We start from the raw sequence: 17,575 nt of genomic DNA, 5'->3' as shown, positions 1-17,575 counted from the left end.
ATTGATTAAACATAATAATGTATATATACAATATGTAAATATTTAAATAAATTTCTTGCACTATTCGCAATGCCTATATAACTTTCGCAGCCGATTAACTATTAACGATCGATGGCTCTCCACATACTCCTATCTAGATAGTTGCTATGTATCCCTTTCAGATGTTTCTTACATAGTTACGACATGAAGTGTCTTCATAGGGGTACCAGTGCTCATGAGTATTTGATTTGCTCTGAAGCTCTGGTTCATGCATGGATCCTATTTGTTGCATCCTAATAAAATCTGTCCTTTCTATGCTAACAAAGTTCAAAAGTCTTGATAACTGTAGACTCAGTCGTTCAAATACATTTTATGTGTGTTTCCCCTTGGATCAAATTTTGTTTTAAGTTCGTTTGGACCTAAGAGCAAAAAAAAACTTTAAAAAAAAATGAGAATATCATAAGAACTATATGTATATGTACGGATTATAATACAATTTAAAGAAGATACAAAATACATATTTCTCTGTACATATTTTCTCTGTCAAAGTTATATATCAGATCTGAAGCTTCGAAACTGAAACTACTTATAATCGAAGATCAGTTGCACATAGATAGAAAAAGTGTAATTACGTATCTAAAAACAAACCCCAAAGATATTATAAATCAAACATTAGACCGGAAAATAGTATCTTCCTACTCAAATTTTATATTCCACACAGAATCTAAGAATCCAGCACGGCGCATGTTTTGAATCTTCTTCCAAGTACTTCCGTTTCGAAATTACACTGATTCACAAAGCGATTAAAGGCCTGCTATACGCACAGATATTTTAAAATACAAATTAGTTTATTTTTTAACTTTATTTTGCATGAATAGTTTTTGAAAATAAAATTCGGTGGTCTGGTTAATACTTTTAATAATAACGAGGGGGAACGTTGTGAGTTGCTGCGGACACCGCAACTCTAGAGTTATACCCGATACTAAGTCAGTATGGCTCTCCTCCGGCAGAGGCCGCTAATATTAAACGACACGACAAAGAGTGCGTGCGAGAGAGACAGAAAATCAGTCTGAGCGTGACGTCACGCGCTGTGTAGCCACTGCAAATTGATTTGTTTCCTTTGGCTATAAAAATGATCTGATCTGATTCAGACTCAGCAATCTGATAGATATGGTCGTTATCTATGATTCTGCGTTTTTAGTTTTCTCAAATCTGCAATATTGTGGATGCAACAGATTTTCGTCCTTTGTGTGGGCGGAAGGGGGTGGGGCGAAATTTTGAGATAAAGGTTTTATAGTGAGATCTAACAGAAGTGCGGATACCAAATTTGGTTACTCTAGCTTTAATAGTCTCTGAGATTTGTGAATATCCCCAGATTTGCATCCTTTGCGGGGGCGGAAGGGGGTGTGTCGAAATTTTGAAACAAACTCGTCTCGGTCCGATATATTAGGAGTGTGGATACCAAATTTAGTTGCTCTAGCTTTTTTAGTCTCTGAGATCTAGGCGCTAATGTTTTACTCTAAGCAAAGCCGCCTATGCTACCTGTGTGTTAGAGAGAGACAGGGCGAGAAAAAATGAAATTGTTTTCTTGATGGTGGCTATAATAGTAATACGATCCAATTCAAATTCTGCAGTCTAAAAGATATGGTCATTCTCTACGATTCTGCGTTTTTTGTTTTCTCGTATCTTTAAAATTGTGGATGCCACAGATTTTCGCCCTTTGTGGAGGCGGAAGTGGGCGGGGCAAAGTTTTGAAATATTTTTGTAGCAGTGACATATCACAGAAGTCTGGATCCAAAACATCGTTGCTCTAGCTCTTATAGTCTTTGAGCATTAGGCGCTGAAGGGGACGGACAGACGGACGGACGGACAGACGGACAGACAGACATGGCTTAATCGACTCGGCTATTGATGCTGATCAAGAATATATATACTTTATGGGGTCGGAAACGATTCCTTCTGGACGTTACACACATCCACTTTTACCACAAATCTAATATACCCCAATACTCATTTTGAGTATCGGGTATAAAAATGCTCTGATAGTGAAGCGTTAGTCTGATTAAGTTATTGCATGAAAGCTGTCTTCGGCGGGAAGTAGTGCCTAAATGTACAAATCTGGCAGTTTGACGACCGAAAAATCTCCTTTTACAAGCCAAAAATCTGACTACTAATCTGATTTAAGCTGGGCTCAAAAAAAAATGTATTTAATATTTATTAATAATGCTTCAGGAAGGTAATACAAACCGTTTTTTGCTTGACGTGTTTATGTATTCGTAATCTGTAATCTAAATTAAATTTTTTAATTTTGTAGTATAAATGGTACAAGAAAATCAGACCAGCAAAAGAACATATTATAATAAGTGGCAAAAAACGTAAAACATGAAAAAATGTGTAGCACCGTTAGCCAAAGCTTTAGTTAGTATAGCACCGTTCTTTTGAAACGTTCTGAATCGTTTTGGACCGTTTTTTTAATATGATATAGTAGTGATCCAGTTTGTATCATTTGGCTGAGTGTACTTCACATTTTTGCCACTTCCCCCATTCGTCTCTTTTTGAAGTTATGAGAAACCCGTAAATCAATTAGCTGTAATCATAAAGAATGATCTTGTCTTGTATGTCGACATTCCCAATAACTATAGCAAATAAGGTAAATTTCATAGTTTAGCTGACCCTTCAGCTCCGTGTACTCTTTTATTGCAGCTTTACTATATACAATGTAAACTACTACAATTTCCAATTTCTTCCCATTTATTCAGGAAAGAAATAATGTACGCAAAGTTTTGTTGAAATTTCTACTTAACATCTATTCAACAGTGAACTGCTAAAAATGTTGTTTAAATTTAGTTTAGTTTTAGAATAGGGAGATATTTTTTAAAAAGGTCATCTTTTCTTTTAGGTAGTTAAAAACATTTAGGAACTCATTAGACGCTCTTTCTCTCTGTCGTACGCACTGCTTAGCTTTCACAAAATAATATTTGATGATTTGAGCGATGAAATGTTTACGACATATGTTCGTGGAAAGGCGGTTTAGGGACTGAAGCCGTAGTTTTTTAAGTTTTGAATAATATAACTTATCCTGCCTGATCCCTGCACTATAACCATTCGTACGAGTATGTATGTACTATATTTATAGATAAAAATATACATGCTTAATATGGAAAGCCAATCAAAAACTACACAGTTTACTTGGTCTATCCTTTGGTTGACATATTTATGTGTAAGTATGTATACATAATTGATGACAAACCAAACACTTTCTATTCTATTCTGTACATCGTTTTGGACTTTATATTTACTTTGCATATATGTATAGTACTTATGTACAGAACTAAATATTTTATTGTGATCAGTATTTACCACAAACACTATACCGTTGTCACTTGCATCTTACTGACTAGTAACCTTATGTACATATTTGTATATACTTATATTAACTGATGGAGCGTAATGTATGTACATGCATATATGTACATATACAAATACAGTGGAGTCAGCAGCACGGCATTCTTACTGCTGAACTGATTTTATAAAATCGTATATGTATTTAAAAACTTCCGTTTTTTCTCTTCTTCTTTCTCCCTTGAAAATCAATACTAAACACTGAAAAAAAAATTGGAAATAAATTTTCAAATGCACATAATGTAAATCTCAAACGATTTTCTTCGTTTCAAACCCCAAAAAATTAATTTGAAAACCAAAATTATTCAAAAACCAAATTACAACCTCAATATCATCAAAAACTTCCCAATAAACAAAAAAAAAAAACAAAAAATCCTAAACACTACAAAAAATTATAAATTAAATAATTCTACAAATTACCTGCAACATTATAATGATAAAATCGGTCCAAAATCGGATTAACAAACACCCGAAATTGTGGGAAATTTGTGGAATGTGGTGTTGGAAACGAACGAATTGCCATATATATACTTATTTGACCTGATATGATGCAGTGATTTGTGCTCAAGGCCTGATAGCGAAGGATAAAAGCGGTACCAGTGATCCATATGTGACGGTGCAGGTTAGCAAGGTGAAAAAACGAACGCGAACAATGCCGCAGGAACTTAACCCTGTGTGGAACGAGAAGTTTCACTTGTGAGTACTTGTCCCCAAGATTCCTTTATCTTATTGCTGAATGAAAAATGTTTTTGAAATACGTATTTAGCGATTTAATATGTAAACGTTTAAATGCGTACCACATGGTTCAAAAAGTCCCCCGACTTCTGCCGACTTTGGTTAAAATATAAATTTAAACAGGTAAACTTTTAAACATAGATCTATTCTGAGTGATTCCTGTGGTCAAACGTGTTCTTAGCATTTCCACATTTAATTTATCCCTTTTTGCTATGAACTTGAGAAACACCAAAAGATGTATACAGCGCTCCTAAACGTTTAAATGCCAAAATGATTGTGTACAATTTTAAAGAAAAATCTGGACATCCTTGAGGTCTCTTCTATTTGAATTACTTTTATTTTTTGATCATTTTACGCCAATTTGTTATGTTTTCTGAGGTAACATTCTCATTTGTATTGGTTATTTTCCTGGGCAAGAGCCTATTATTAAGCCACGTTTTTGCTATAGCTTATAAAAAATGTTACCTCTAGTTTATTTGAAACCTACTTGGGGGACTAGTCGGGGACTTGTTGAACCGTGTGCTATTTCTCATAAATCAAGCACATGAAAAGCGCACAATCCGGCTTGCTTGACTTAATGCTCCTTCTGTATACACTTAAGTTTTCAAATAATCTATCTAGACCCATTAAATTCGATATTATATTAATACAAATTTCACTAATTTCAAATCAATACATATGTACATATTTTCTTTTGGTTAAATATATATAAAATATATTAAATATATTTCCATCCGTTTTACTTCAAAATATGTACATCTGTTTAAAAATGACGGAACCATCAGAGCTACAATGCGATAATTCTGATGAAAAAACTCTTCACTTTTCCCAGACATTATGTTTCTGTTTTGGTTGCAGCTAAGATGTAGCTGAGAACAAAGTGCCTGCCTAATCTGTTTGCATAAGATTTGTATATGCAAAAATATACTTATTTATGTTCCACTGTAGAATGGTTCTCTCTTTCTCTATCACTATTTCTCTTTCGGATAAATCTTTTAAATTGTTCATTCTATTATCCGCGAAATTGTCTCTATCATTTTGATAAGCTGTTGTATGCACTTAAGCGTAACTCAATGCACCGAGCTGAAGCACTAAATACGCTTAAACGCAGTAAATAAAAACCACTTTTTTCCACAACTAGTAAAAAATCTATTAAATAATAAAGGCTACAACTTTTCCGATGATCAGATCGTAAATGACAAATAAGTTTACATGTCGATTAAATAATCTGGAAAGGTAATGATGATTATCAAATCATAAATTTGAAGAAAAAATCACATAATAAAATCTGCCATTACTTACTTCTTGGTACCATATTAACCGATTCCATGCGAACCAAAACGCTATTCGAAAATGGGTTTAGTGTTTCAGCTCAATGATACTTTAATATAAACTGCAAATGTATGGAGGTACATGTGCATGTCTTATTGTGTTCGCTCGTAGAATAATTTTATTAATATGTTAATGATGTCAAAATTGTTGATTGGATGGATATGCAGCGAGTGCCATAATTCCTCTGACCGCATAAAAGTTCGCGTTTGGGATGAAGACAATGACCTTAAATCGAAACTTCGTCAAAAATTGACTCGAGAATCAGACGATTTTTTGGGACAAACCATAATTGAAGTTCGTACGCTCTCCGGGGAAATGGATGTTTGGTATAATTTAGAAAAACGAACGGATAAGTCAGCAGTTTCAGGTGCAATTAGACTTCACATATCCGTTGAAATAAAGGGTGAAGAAAAGGTTGCTCCATACCATGTCCAATATACATGTCTGCACGAGAACCTGTTTCATTATCTGTGTGAAGAAAATAGCGGAATGGTAAGTTTCTTACGAATCCTTTTTGTCTTTTAGATAAATACGTACATATTTATATGTATATAAATTTATCATTGTAGGTTAAATTGCCAACGCAAAAGGGTGACGATGCATGGAAACTCTATTTCGATGAGATCCCCGAGGAAATTGTCGATGAGTTTTCAATGCGCTACGGTATCGAAAATATCTATCAAGGAATGACGCATTTTCATTGCCTTTCTGCGAAGTATCTTTGCCCTGGTGTACCCGCCGTGATGAGCACACTGTTGGCCAACATCAATGCGTATTACGCTCATACCACAGCTTCTTCTGCTGTCTCTGCTAGTGATCGGTTTGCAGCTAGCAATTTTGGGGTACATATATATTAAAAGGTCATATCGTAGACAAATTATATTCGTGTCGCTCATTTCAGAAAGAGAAATTTGTCAAATTGTTGGACCAACTACATAATTCTCTCAGAATTGACCTGTCGATGTATAGAAATAACTTTCCTGCCTCGAGTCCTGAAAAGTTAATGGACCTTAAGTCTACTGTCGATCTACTGACCAGCATAACATTTTTCCGCATGAAGGTATGTGTTTCAATTAGAATTTGATATCAAATTACGAATATAATCACCAAGGTACAAGAGTTGTCCAGCCCACCGAGAGCGAGTACTGTTGTTAAAGATTGTGTGAAGGCTTGTCTAAGATCCACGTATCAATTCCTGTTTGAAAACTGCTACGAACTTTACAACAGAGAGTTCCAGGTAAGAGTCGATTTATGTTGTTTTTTCCGAACCTATTCATTCTTTCCATCTTAGGTGGATCCAAACGAAGCAAAGCGTGCTCCAGACGACCATGAGCCAAAACTGGACAGCGTAGACTTCTGGCACAAGCTAATTGCACTTATTGTATCGGTCATCGATGAGGACAAAAACAGCTATGGCACTGTGCTAAATCAATTTCCCCAGGAACTTAATATTGGACAGGTAAGATTAACAGTGCATGTGCTATATGTCAACCCAATAATCCTACTTATTAAATTTTGTTTTTTATACCCGGTACTCATAGAGTTTCCGCCACCATACGTATATTCTTGATCAGTAAGAATAACGGCTTCCGCACAACAGATTTTTAAATTATATTGTACTAGCGCAATAATAATAAGTTTAAACTTTTTCATAAAATATATACAAAATCCATACATTAATAATACAAATAAATTAAGTAAGTGTCCTTTCAAAATTAAAATATGTATATTTTTGAACGATTTTAGCTGTCTGCATCGTCAATGTGGCATCTTTTTGCTGTGGACATGAAGTACGCATTGGAGGAGCACGAACAACATCGTCTCTGCAAGTCTTCGGCGTACATGAATCTCCATTTTCGCGTTAAATGGCTGTATAGCAACTATGTCAAGGAGGTTCCGCCCTACAAAGGCGCCGTACCTGACTATCCAGCATGGTTCGAGCCTTTTGTGATGCAGTGGTTAAATGAGAACGATGATGTTTCATTGGAATACCTTCACGGGGCGTTCAATCGGGATAAAAAGGACGGGGTAAGCATACAAGGGCTAAGTTAGATAAGAAGCATGCTTTTTAAAGTTTCTTTTTGTTATTAAATTAAATATTATTTATTTACTTCTGCTCCGGCGGGAGGATCTTGTACTGTACTGTGCTATTTATATTTTTTATCATCATCGTCTGTCCATTTCGAACCGAACAACTGTTATTTCACTGTTAAATGTCTGTCCGAACTAAGCCGTCTAGTCAACTCGAAGATGGGGTTCTATGCAAATGTTGTATGTAGCTGTTCATGATTGAATATAATTTTACCAAATTTGTATACTAAATCTTTTGGAACTAAAATGTATGTTTAATGCAAATGACCTTAGGCATGGAATCTTGAATTACCCATGTACATATTATTTATTTGTGTGTACCCATACTTTTCTTTTGACGGACGCTATATGCATGTCCGTGTATCAATCTCTTTACATTTTAATCCTTAACTCATATGGTTAAAACATTAACCTCGGCGTGCCGAAGCCAAAGGTTTAACAGGCTTATCCCTAAAATATAAAATATAAATATATGTTATCCTTTTTTAATTTATTAATCGTAAACCACTCACTTTTTTCATTGCGCCCTAATGGTACAGTTTACGAAGAGCAGCGAGCACGCTTTGTTTTCAAATTCGGTAGTCGACGTTTTCACGCAATTGACGCAATGTTTCGATGTTGTTAGCAAGCTCGAGTGTCCTGATCCAGAAATTTGGAAACGTTACATGAGGCGTTTTGCTAAAACAATCGTAAAAGTGCTAATAGCCTATGCAGATATTGTGAAAATTGAGTTTCCAGAGCATATGAGGGATGAAAGAATTGTGAGTACTAAAAATTTACGACCTAACGAGCTTCTTCGAGTTAGGAAACTCATTAGATCGGAATTTTTAATAAATTTACTCTTGATTCGCCCTTATTCTGCTGTTTTCTTGTCTGCCTCTCCTCCATATTCAAAATTTTACACTATAAATAGGCCTGCATACTTATGAACAACATACAGCAATTAAGAGTACAGTTGGAGAAAATGTTTGAGTCTATGGGTGGGGATAAGCTGGAAGAGGACGCAGCCAATATACTAAAAGAGCTTCAACAGAATCTTAATTCTGCACTGGACGATTTGGCCTCACAGTTTGCCATTAGGTATGTTATAGCATTCTAATACTGTATTGTTGCTACATTTCTACCAATTGCTTCAGTTTGGAGCCTCGAATAACTCAGTCGGTGCGTGAACTAGGTGACATGCTGCTGTCTATTAAAGGAGGCTGTGGAAATCTGACAGCTGGTAACCAAGCCGCACAGCGTAACGCTGTCGCCGTTGAGGCCGATGACGTTTTGAGGCCGCTTATGGACTTGCTTGATGGTTCATTGACACTTTATGCGCAGTCTTGTGAAAAGACGGTACTAAAACGACTTTTAAAAGAACTCTGGAAAATCGTAATGCGAATATTGGAAAAAACTATTGTTTTGCCACCAATGACTGATAAAACTGTAAGCATTGCATCCCGTTCATTCTAATGAATCTCTTCTAAACTCATTTCCAATTAGATGATGTTTAAGCATCTTACTGACAATGCAAAAAACCTTGCATCCAACGCAAAAATAGAAGATATGGGTCGTTTGTTTAAGTCTCATATGGCTGGAAAACAGGATGTTAAAAGTGCGCTTAGCGGTGTCATGGACATATCAAAGGAAGTGGAAAAAAATTTATCGCCTAAACAATGTGCTGTACTCGATGTTGCCTTAGATACTATAAAACAATATTTCCACGCCGGTGGCAATGGACTGAAAAAGACGTTTCTTGAGAAATCTTCAGAGCTTCAAAGTCTACGATACGCACTCAGTTTGTATACGCAAATGACCGACACACTTATCAAAACCTTTATATCTAGTCAAGTTCACGAAGGTAAGTCATTGTTTGGTTTTACCGATACTTTTGATACTTAAAAGAGATTTTTTGCTGAGATAGAACTAATTTTTCACCAAAAGAAAGCATCACATCTTCTTTGCAAGTTTAAAAATCTAGTATACACAATTTCTTATATATAACATTTTTTATTATTCTGATTTCATTGTGTAACCGGTTAATAATCTTTACTACATAAATATATTTAAACTGACATTTTATTGTGTAGTTGATCCTGAAAATGCAGAGGAAAGTGTCGGCGAAATTTCAGTACAAATAGACTTATTTTCCCACCCAGGCACAGGTGAACACAAGGTGAATGTGAAAGGTAAATAACTAAATGTAAGATTCTATATTTGAACACTTCTTACACAAATATTTGTATTTCTTCGCGTAGTGGTGGCTGCTAATGATCTGAAATGGCAAATACCATCTGGAATGTTCCGACCATTTGTTGAGATCAACTTGATTGGGCCGCATCTACAGGAAAAGAAGAGGAAGTTTGCAACCAAGTCAAAGTCAAATAACTGGTCGCCTAAATACAATGAATCATTTAGCTTGTAAGCGCTTTTAAATCAGCTGATCAACAATTTTGTAACTTTGTCTATAACACTAGCGCTATTGGTAATGAGGAACAGCTGGACTTTTTCGAGTTGCATATTTGCGTTAAGGACTATTGTTTTGCCCGTGATGATCGACTTGTCGGCGTGGCAGTTATCCCGCTCAAAGACATATCGGAAAAGGTTTTCATAATGCGTTATAATATATATATAAATACATGATTGTATTAAATATCCAAACTATTACTCTTTTTAGGGATCTGTCGCCTGTTGGTTACCTTTGCAGAGACGCATAGAAATGGACGAGACGGGTTGGACAATTTTACGGATTCTATCACAACGTAATAATGATGAAGTCGCCAAGGAATTTGTTAAGCTGAAATCAGAAATACGTCAGGAACCAACAGTGGGTACTTAAGTATCCAGACTGGCTAAGAATCAACTCTACACATATAAATACAAACATATATACATACATCTCTATAAATGGACCTTATAATAATAATTTCCTTAGTTTAAAGAAGTCCATATAATTTCGTAAAACTACAGAAATACAGAACATAATAATACCTGCATACCTATCAATCGCAAATATAACCCATCATATACAAGAAAATACATTACAAATATAAATATTTCTCTAAATGATATGATATTATAAGTGATCGTTATTGAATTATCTATCGAATTCACAAAAATTACATACAACAAATGGAAATAGTACGAGCGTACAAGAACAATTCAACTGCATTTTATTTACTCTGTGGCATACAAAATGTACTTAACATTTCTGCAGACCGAAATTATGTTTTAAACCTAAAAAACCAGCATACACTACATACATACATTCACGTACATTATATGTATATATATACCTATGAGACTCCACAACGCCACTCACTGTCGTTCCCCTAACCTCAGAAACCAACATCACTCAAATATTTAAATTAGACTTTGTTATCAGATGACATAATTTATGTTATGTTAGAATAAAAGAAAGAAGAGAAAAGAAATATAAAAAAAAATTACACTTTGCAGCCAATGCTGATTCAATTCGATGGCCAAATACATACATACATGTATGTTTTGATATAAAAATGTTGTTTGAGAGTTGTTGAGGGGTGTAGAGCGAAACTGAGCAGGGGACGGAGCCCACTACCCTATACATATATATAACATATATATTTATGACAATGCGGCAAATCTGCTGATATAAATACATATGTGTTAACAACTGTTAATGGCTTCATAATCATCTGTACATTTGAATTACACTCACACGCACATTCCTATTTATGTAAATAAGTACCTGTATAAATATAAATTGGTAATTCTGAAATATTTGTTAAAGATACTTCACATGCACAAAAAGTCCATGTGAATCATTATTTTTTTCTATTGTAATAAAAGAGGTATTAACGAAAGCATTGCAATAAATATCTAACTTGCCTAATTTCAATAGTTTAAACATTTTTATTTACCTTAATTGCACGAGTTTGGTCGATTTGGACCGATAATTTCTTGTATTTTATAAAGAACAATTTTGCATTTTAAGATACATTTTCTTAAAAAGAGTATCCGGAATCCACCGAGTATCCGGTGTCGCCTTCTCAGGAATGCTCCTTTCCTCCATGTCCTTGCAGCTGCGATAGTATTTAGCATGGCTTTTCGGTCGATGAAGTGTTCTCTCTGGTTGGACATAGGAACCTCCTAGAAACGTCGAGCGCAGGGGCGACACTGAGTGCAGGTCATGGGCCAACTTCGACAAAGTCTTGGATTGTTGGCTTAAGAAACCCGAGGATTTTGCATTAGCAAAGGCCACCGTACACTATTTTTTACCAGGCAACTCGCTGGTAACTGGGTTAACACCTGCATCTGCGCTGGATAGCTTCTTGAAACCGCTTTTTAATCGATGGTTTGCAGACACATAACCGACTACTTATAGTCTCTCAGCCGTTTACGTTGGACCTCAGCCTAGTCCGTTCTTTGTTTCTCCGCCGGCTTCTCCACGCCAGGGCGATGTAAAATTGGACTAAACTATAATTTGGGCTCCGTGACATTTGCATGGATCTATCCTCGAGCTAGCAGCCAAGCAATTCACCACTACGTCGAATTTCCTGCAGTAATTTAAAATCGATGGCGGGCAGCCTGGACTGCAGACTTCTAGCAGCGCATTTTTAACATCCTTAGAAGTCATTCAGCCAGGACGCGGTTTTCACTTTCGCATAAATTATCCAGTTACTTTTGAAAACGCCAAAAATAGTGATCTCGTTTTCACAAAACGCATTTCATCGCCGAAATGAAAAGTTAACGGCTTTTTATACAACAAACCAAATCATAACTGTAAAAGGTACACAACAGATGACTGATTGATGTTTTTTACTGTTTGTTGTTACATTTAACAGGGCAATTTAGGTTATGCCTTCTACTCATATTTTAAGTGGATAAAGCTACATATGTACATACATCGACCTGTAAGCTTTTGTTCGGTTTTGCATCAGTCCGCTCGTGCGGACCTCAGCATAGGTCAAGTGAACGACGTGCGTAGGAGATTGAATTAATTTTCTTGCAAACGTCAGTTTCTTGGGTAAATTTTGAAGCCGTGAGACCGCGGGCACTTTCTTGACGTCACGGTAACGTGTCTCTAACGTCTCATCGCTTCCATTTGGTGTGGGTAAGTAGAGAGACTTTGAGTGAGTTTGTGTGCCAGATAAGTTACCAACGAATTTTATATTTTATATCCAAAGAGTATATTGACTAGTGAGTTGGGCAAAGCGTAAAGTTAATAGCCAAAATATACGTAAATACAGAAGTAAATAAGATTTGAATTCGAAGCTTCTGCGAATTTGGGTCAAGAAAAATGTGTACGACTCGCGAAAGGCATTTCGCGGGACTCATGAAGAGTTCCTTAATTATATGGATATACAGTATTGACAATAATATCAAACACCCTTCCCATCCGGATGGCCCCCAACTATTTTTCCAAGTCATTCAACGAGCCGCAGTAATGTCCCCGGGGCCGTGCCTGCTGCCGGGGACGTCTTTAGCTACAGCAGCGGAACACGCGGTATTTCTTGCCAGCGTTCCGTTAACCAAATTGGCCTGCGTCAGCTGTTAGCACGAAAACTCATAGTTTTGTTGCTATGACCAAATATTTCCATTTTGAAAACGGGAAAATCTTGCCTTTTGTAAAATCCGGAGAAAGTGAAAACCGGAGCCTGCCTGATAACAAATTTTTTTCTTATCGCTCCTCAACTTTGGCTGCACCAAAACAAACCAAGCCAAGAGAGGGGAGTGTGGAATAATATGACACACTTGATTAAATCATAATTAAATCGTCTATACAAATTAAAATACTTTGGGTGGCAACCCAGTCAGCTGTTTACACCATTGATTTCGCCTACTCCTTAGTTTACGAATTTTCGTTTTTAGTTAGTTTAGTTTCGTTCGAGTTTTATATATTTTCTACGCCTAAAACAGTCACAGATATTAATTACACAAGTCCACCTCGCTTTTAGGAATACCATTAATGGGCTCAGAATAATGAAAAAATAAAAGGTGGCAAGAGTCTCTATTATATCACAAGCCGACAGCAAATATACACCGATTTTCATACCCTAGGGAAACGGATGTTATAGAATTGAGAAAATTGTATATCTCTATCTCTATCAGGATCGAGATAAATATATACAAGATACTAATAAAATACATAAATATAAACATATAAACATATCAATTTGAGAAAAGGTCTTTATAAATTACGTTTTATCTTCATAGAAAATTAACGAAATATTTTGTTCAAGCCTTGTTTTAGTCAAAATACAATAAAAGCAAGGACTAAAAATCTAACCAATTTTGTAGAAATTTTTGTTTTGACCTATTTCGCTAAACCCGTTTTTTTTTTGGTTGACCTATTTCGCTAAAGCCTTTTTTATGCAAAATGCAATAATAGAAATTATTTAAAGTAAGCCAGTCAAATAGAAAATTTATTTATTAATCGTATAAAATTATGGGAGCATGGCAAAGGACCTGCAGGACCTGTATCCGTTTATAGTTAGATTTTGCAGCAATACCCCAAGTCTGCAAACCGTAGAGCCAGATCGGGGCTACACAGTGTACATAAACCGCTCTTTTTGCTGACATGGTGCTTCTTCTGTTAATCAGCCACCGCAGTTGCTGCATTCTTTGCCCACATTTACGAGCCGTAGCGTTCAGGTGTGGACCAAATATGAGACGCTTATCAAGGGTGATTCCGAGATATTTTGCTTGCTCTGGTTGGTCCAAAGTTATGCCTTCAAACTTTATGGGTGAGGTGTGGTCTATGGCCGCTTTCAGGGTGAAGCATGGATTGGTGGTCTTCAGTGGATTGACTTTTAAATTCCATCTCCTTCACCAAGCTTCCAAGGAGTGGACGCACTCTGGAGTCCATCTGCTGTCTCAAGGCGGCATTTGGAGCTGTATAGCAGTGATATATCGTCCGCGTAAGTGGCAAGAAGAGCCTTACGGGGAACCTCCATATGGTGCTCGCTTGGGTAGTTCTATCTAAATTGAGCAATTGGAACGATACTCGTTTGCTTAGGCTACTGTTGTTTGAGCAAAAGGGCCTTGTGCGTCTGCCTACAGTGGCTTCAAATGACGGTAAATCCAGATGGCACAGGGTACTCCTAAAAACAACCGATGTTTCACGGCTATTCCGTGTGTGATTGTTATTTCAAAATGGCAATCACAAAATCGGCTCAATTTCACAATAAAGTTAATTTACCGCTCTGTTACCGATCATTTTCTTGTACATTTTGTTGAACTTTTTTACTTAAACCTTGCTTTAAACACAGTCCAATAGCAAGGAGTCCCTAAACTACGCAGATCTTGTAGAAATTCGAGTTCAAGCTAAGTTAAATAAATAATTGTTTTTTATATCGGGTATCATATATGGTGGCAAGGCTGATTGCTGAGCGATGTTTAAATATCAAAACCAAAAAAAAGCAGACCTGCCTGCCAGCATTTGAACGTTGAACTATTTATATGCGATCGTGCTACTTTTAAAACAGGTAACCATGCGCTTCCATCTTCTCAGCCCTAACTTCAAATTTTCTTGGCTCAAGCAGTCTTGCACCGCTAAATTTAAGCAGTAGGTGTCGTTTTTGAAGAATGTCACATGCCTTAAACATGGCATGCGCATTGTCAGTTACAATAACACCCACTTAACCAGAACCTTTTGTAATGAGTTGGCTAAAGGGATCTTCAAGTTTTTCGGTTGACACCACTGCACTTTTCAAAATCAAAGTAGAGAAGGGGAAGCGACCTATAAGAGCTCGATAGTATCATGAATAGTAGCAAAACCATCAATACTATCGATAGTGCCATCGATGGTTTGACAACTCTAAATCAAAATAACTAATTCATTTTGCTGCATTATCTTGGAGAGAAATGGCTTTCGCCATCATTGTGAAACGTTCTCTGCGCTCCGGGTTGCAGCTAGTTACAATAACACCTAGACCCTTTCGCAATGAGTTGGCTTAAGTTGACACCACTGCACTTTTCAAAATCAAAGTAGATAAAAGCTCGATAGAGTCACCATAAGCTAGATTGAAAAAAATAAGCTAGAATAAGCTAAAAATAAAAAAAAAGTTTAAAAATAAGCTAGCCATAAACACACATATCAAAATAATGGATACTTTAATTTTGTCGATAAACTTTTCTTGTGTAATTTTTATTCGACAGCCGTAATTCGCACAACTTGGCCCAAATTTTTGCTTTATAAGAGCTGCAGTACGATTTTGTGGGGTCAGTTGGCACATTGCGTAGACACTCCTTAAATTCATAAAAATTTAACCAGAAATTGTGGAAATTTTGATTATAAGACGTTTCGGCATTTTTTCATATGTGAATGTGCAATACTGTAGTGTGACTAAAATCAAATACAATGCATGTTGCAAGATGTTGCATGAGGAACAAATTCTTTTTCATTTGACGCTTCATGGTACGGGCGCGCAGGTCTATTACTTCAATTCTCTTTTACGCTACCTTCGCCTCCGAAATGCTACTCGGCTTCGTCAATGCCTCGGTCAGCGTCGAGTCGGTGTGTATGTATGAGTGCTTTAGATAAATTTAATGTACGCATCTAATAGAGAATTTTCCAATCGAATTTTCAAGATAGTTTCAGTTTAGAAGATATAAGCACTCAAAGTTTAACATTTTTTCAGCGTGCAAATATTTATTGAACTCATATTCACTAACTAATTTAGCAAGCTGAGACGGCCAAAGGTCCCACTGTGCCGCTCCAAAGACATCGGCGATTCGCGACCACCGCTTCGACGGTGCTGAGGCTCGAGAGTCCAGAATTGCGGTAGAGACGAAGTACAGGCGAAAAGGGAATTGAAACCCCGCGCTCTCCCTCGTGCCTTTTGGGTTCTAATGTTAGTACCCGCCATAGAAAAGCTTTTTGGTCGCTCATGCAACATCTTGGTATTGTATAGTCTTTGCTAAAATTTATCAACGAAAAATTACTATACATGTATGCACAATATAATGTACCAAAATACGAACAAGAAATATGATTTTTATCAGTTTTCTCGTTAAAAATTTAAAAATATTACAATAAAATAAAAAAACATAAATTTGTTTGAACCAAATATTTTAAGCTAAATGAACTTTTAAATAAGCATTTCAAATATTTCTCAATCTATTTGGTTTTAAAATAAGCCAAATCTAGCTTAAAATAAGCTAAAATGGCAGCACTGAGTATCATGAATAATAGCGAAACCATCGATATGCCTGCCGATATGCCGATAGTGCCATCGTTGCTTTCTTCCCTTTGGTGGTAATTCGTGTGTATGTAAGTAAAATCATTTAACAAATAATTCGGGCCGCCTGGTGTTTCTGAATTGTTATATCATTGTTATATCGAAATCATTTGAATATAACCTAGACAAGTATTTCCTTGATATTATCTTAACAAATTATCAATGCATGTTGCGTATGCCCACATATCTATGTACATATGTATACTCACGTACATATGAATGTATGTACATATATACATGTATGTTGACTGCCTATTTTGAGGTGATTCCTTTAAAATATTACTTTGTTTTGTACATTACTGTAAAATCTATTTTATGTTTGCCTGTATGTACATACATATGTTATAACTAATGATTTTGTTTAGATCACTGGGACTAAAGTGGAATTTTGTGAAAACACATGCTGAAATATTACATATATACGTATTTAAGTCTTGATATGTCGTTCAAAATGTAAAATTTTGTGTGCATGTGTGATTTTTTTTCTTCAATTTTACGTTCGTGTGCGAGACTTAAGTTCCCTTTTTAGGTTAGGTTGCGTTGCTCGGAACTATTTATTTGTTATTTTCTTCTTTTAGTTCGATAATACATGATCTTGCTTCTATACACACATACGCAATGCAATCTGATCATACTGAAAACTGATCAAATAAAAAAACATAAAAGTGAATTTTCCATTAACGATCAGAATTAATACGAAGATCAGTAATCAGTAATAAAGTGGAATCGTTGTTAGATATTGTAATTACATACATGATTTGTTTGTCAAATTCGAACTAAATTTAGTTTACTCTTTTATTCGCTTAGCTTCAGCAAAATATAAAGGAAAC

At 35.9% G+C, this 17,575-nt stretch overlaps 1 protein-coding gene across 5 annotated transcripts in view; it reads left to right on the top strand.

The window, feature by feature from the left end:
* The window catches only part of LOC6603482 (protein unc-13 homolog B), a 29,482-nt gene extending 18,116 nt beyond the window's left edge, over positions 1-11,366 (top strand). For all 5 annotated transcript variants that reach the window (XM_026991082.1, XM_026991077.1, XM_026991078.1 and 2 more), the window contains 15 exons: positions 3,936-4,077; positions 5,616-5,940; positions 6,018-6,290; positions 6,350-6,508; positions 6,560-6,685; positions 6,740-6,907; positions 7,195-7,476; positions 8,079-8,300; positions 8,453-8,619; positions 8,676-8,967; positions 9,025-9,382; positions 9,612-9,710; positions 9,780-9,942; positions 9,999-10,125; positions 10,199-11,366. In XM_026991082.1, the coding sequence (XP_026846883.1) occupies positions 3,936-4,077; positions 5,616-5,940; positions 6,018-6,290; positions 6,350-6,508; positions 6,560-6,685; positions 6,740-6,907; positions 7,195-7,476; positions 8,079-8,300; positions 8,453-8,619; positions 8,676-8,967; positions 9,025-9,382; positions 9,612-9,710; positions 9,780-9,942; positions 9,999-10,125; positions 10,199-10,360 (3,065 nt within the window). In that variant the 3' untranslated portion in view covers positions 10,361-11,366. The remainder of the gene's footprint in view (positions 1-3,935; positions 4,078-5,615; positions 5,941-6,017; positions 6,291-6,349; positions 6,509-6,559; positions 6,686-6,739; positions 6,908-7,194; positions 7,477-8,078; positions 8,301-8,452; positions 8,620-8,675; positions 8,968-9,024; positions 9,383-9,611; positions 9,711-9,779; positions 9,943-9,998; positions 10,126-10,198) is intronic.
* Positions 11,367-17,575: the final 6,209 nt, after the last annotated feature.

This window comes from Drosophila persimilis, unplaced genomic scaffold, assembly GCF_003286085.1.
Source record: "Drosophila persimilis strain 14011-0111.01,24,50 unplaced genomic scaffold, DperRS2 tig00000652-arrow-arrow-pilon, whole genome shotgun sequence".
NCBI lineage: Eukaryota > Metazoa > Arthropoda > Insecta > Diptera > Drosophilidae > Drosophila > Drosophila persimilis.
This window is presented reverse-complemented; position numbering and strand designations above follow the sequence as displayed.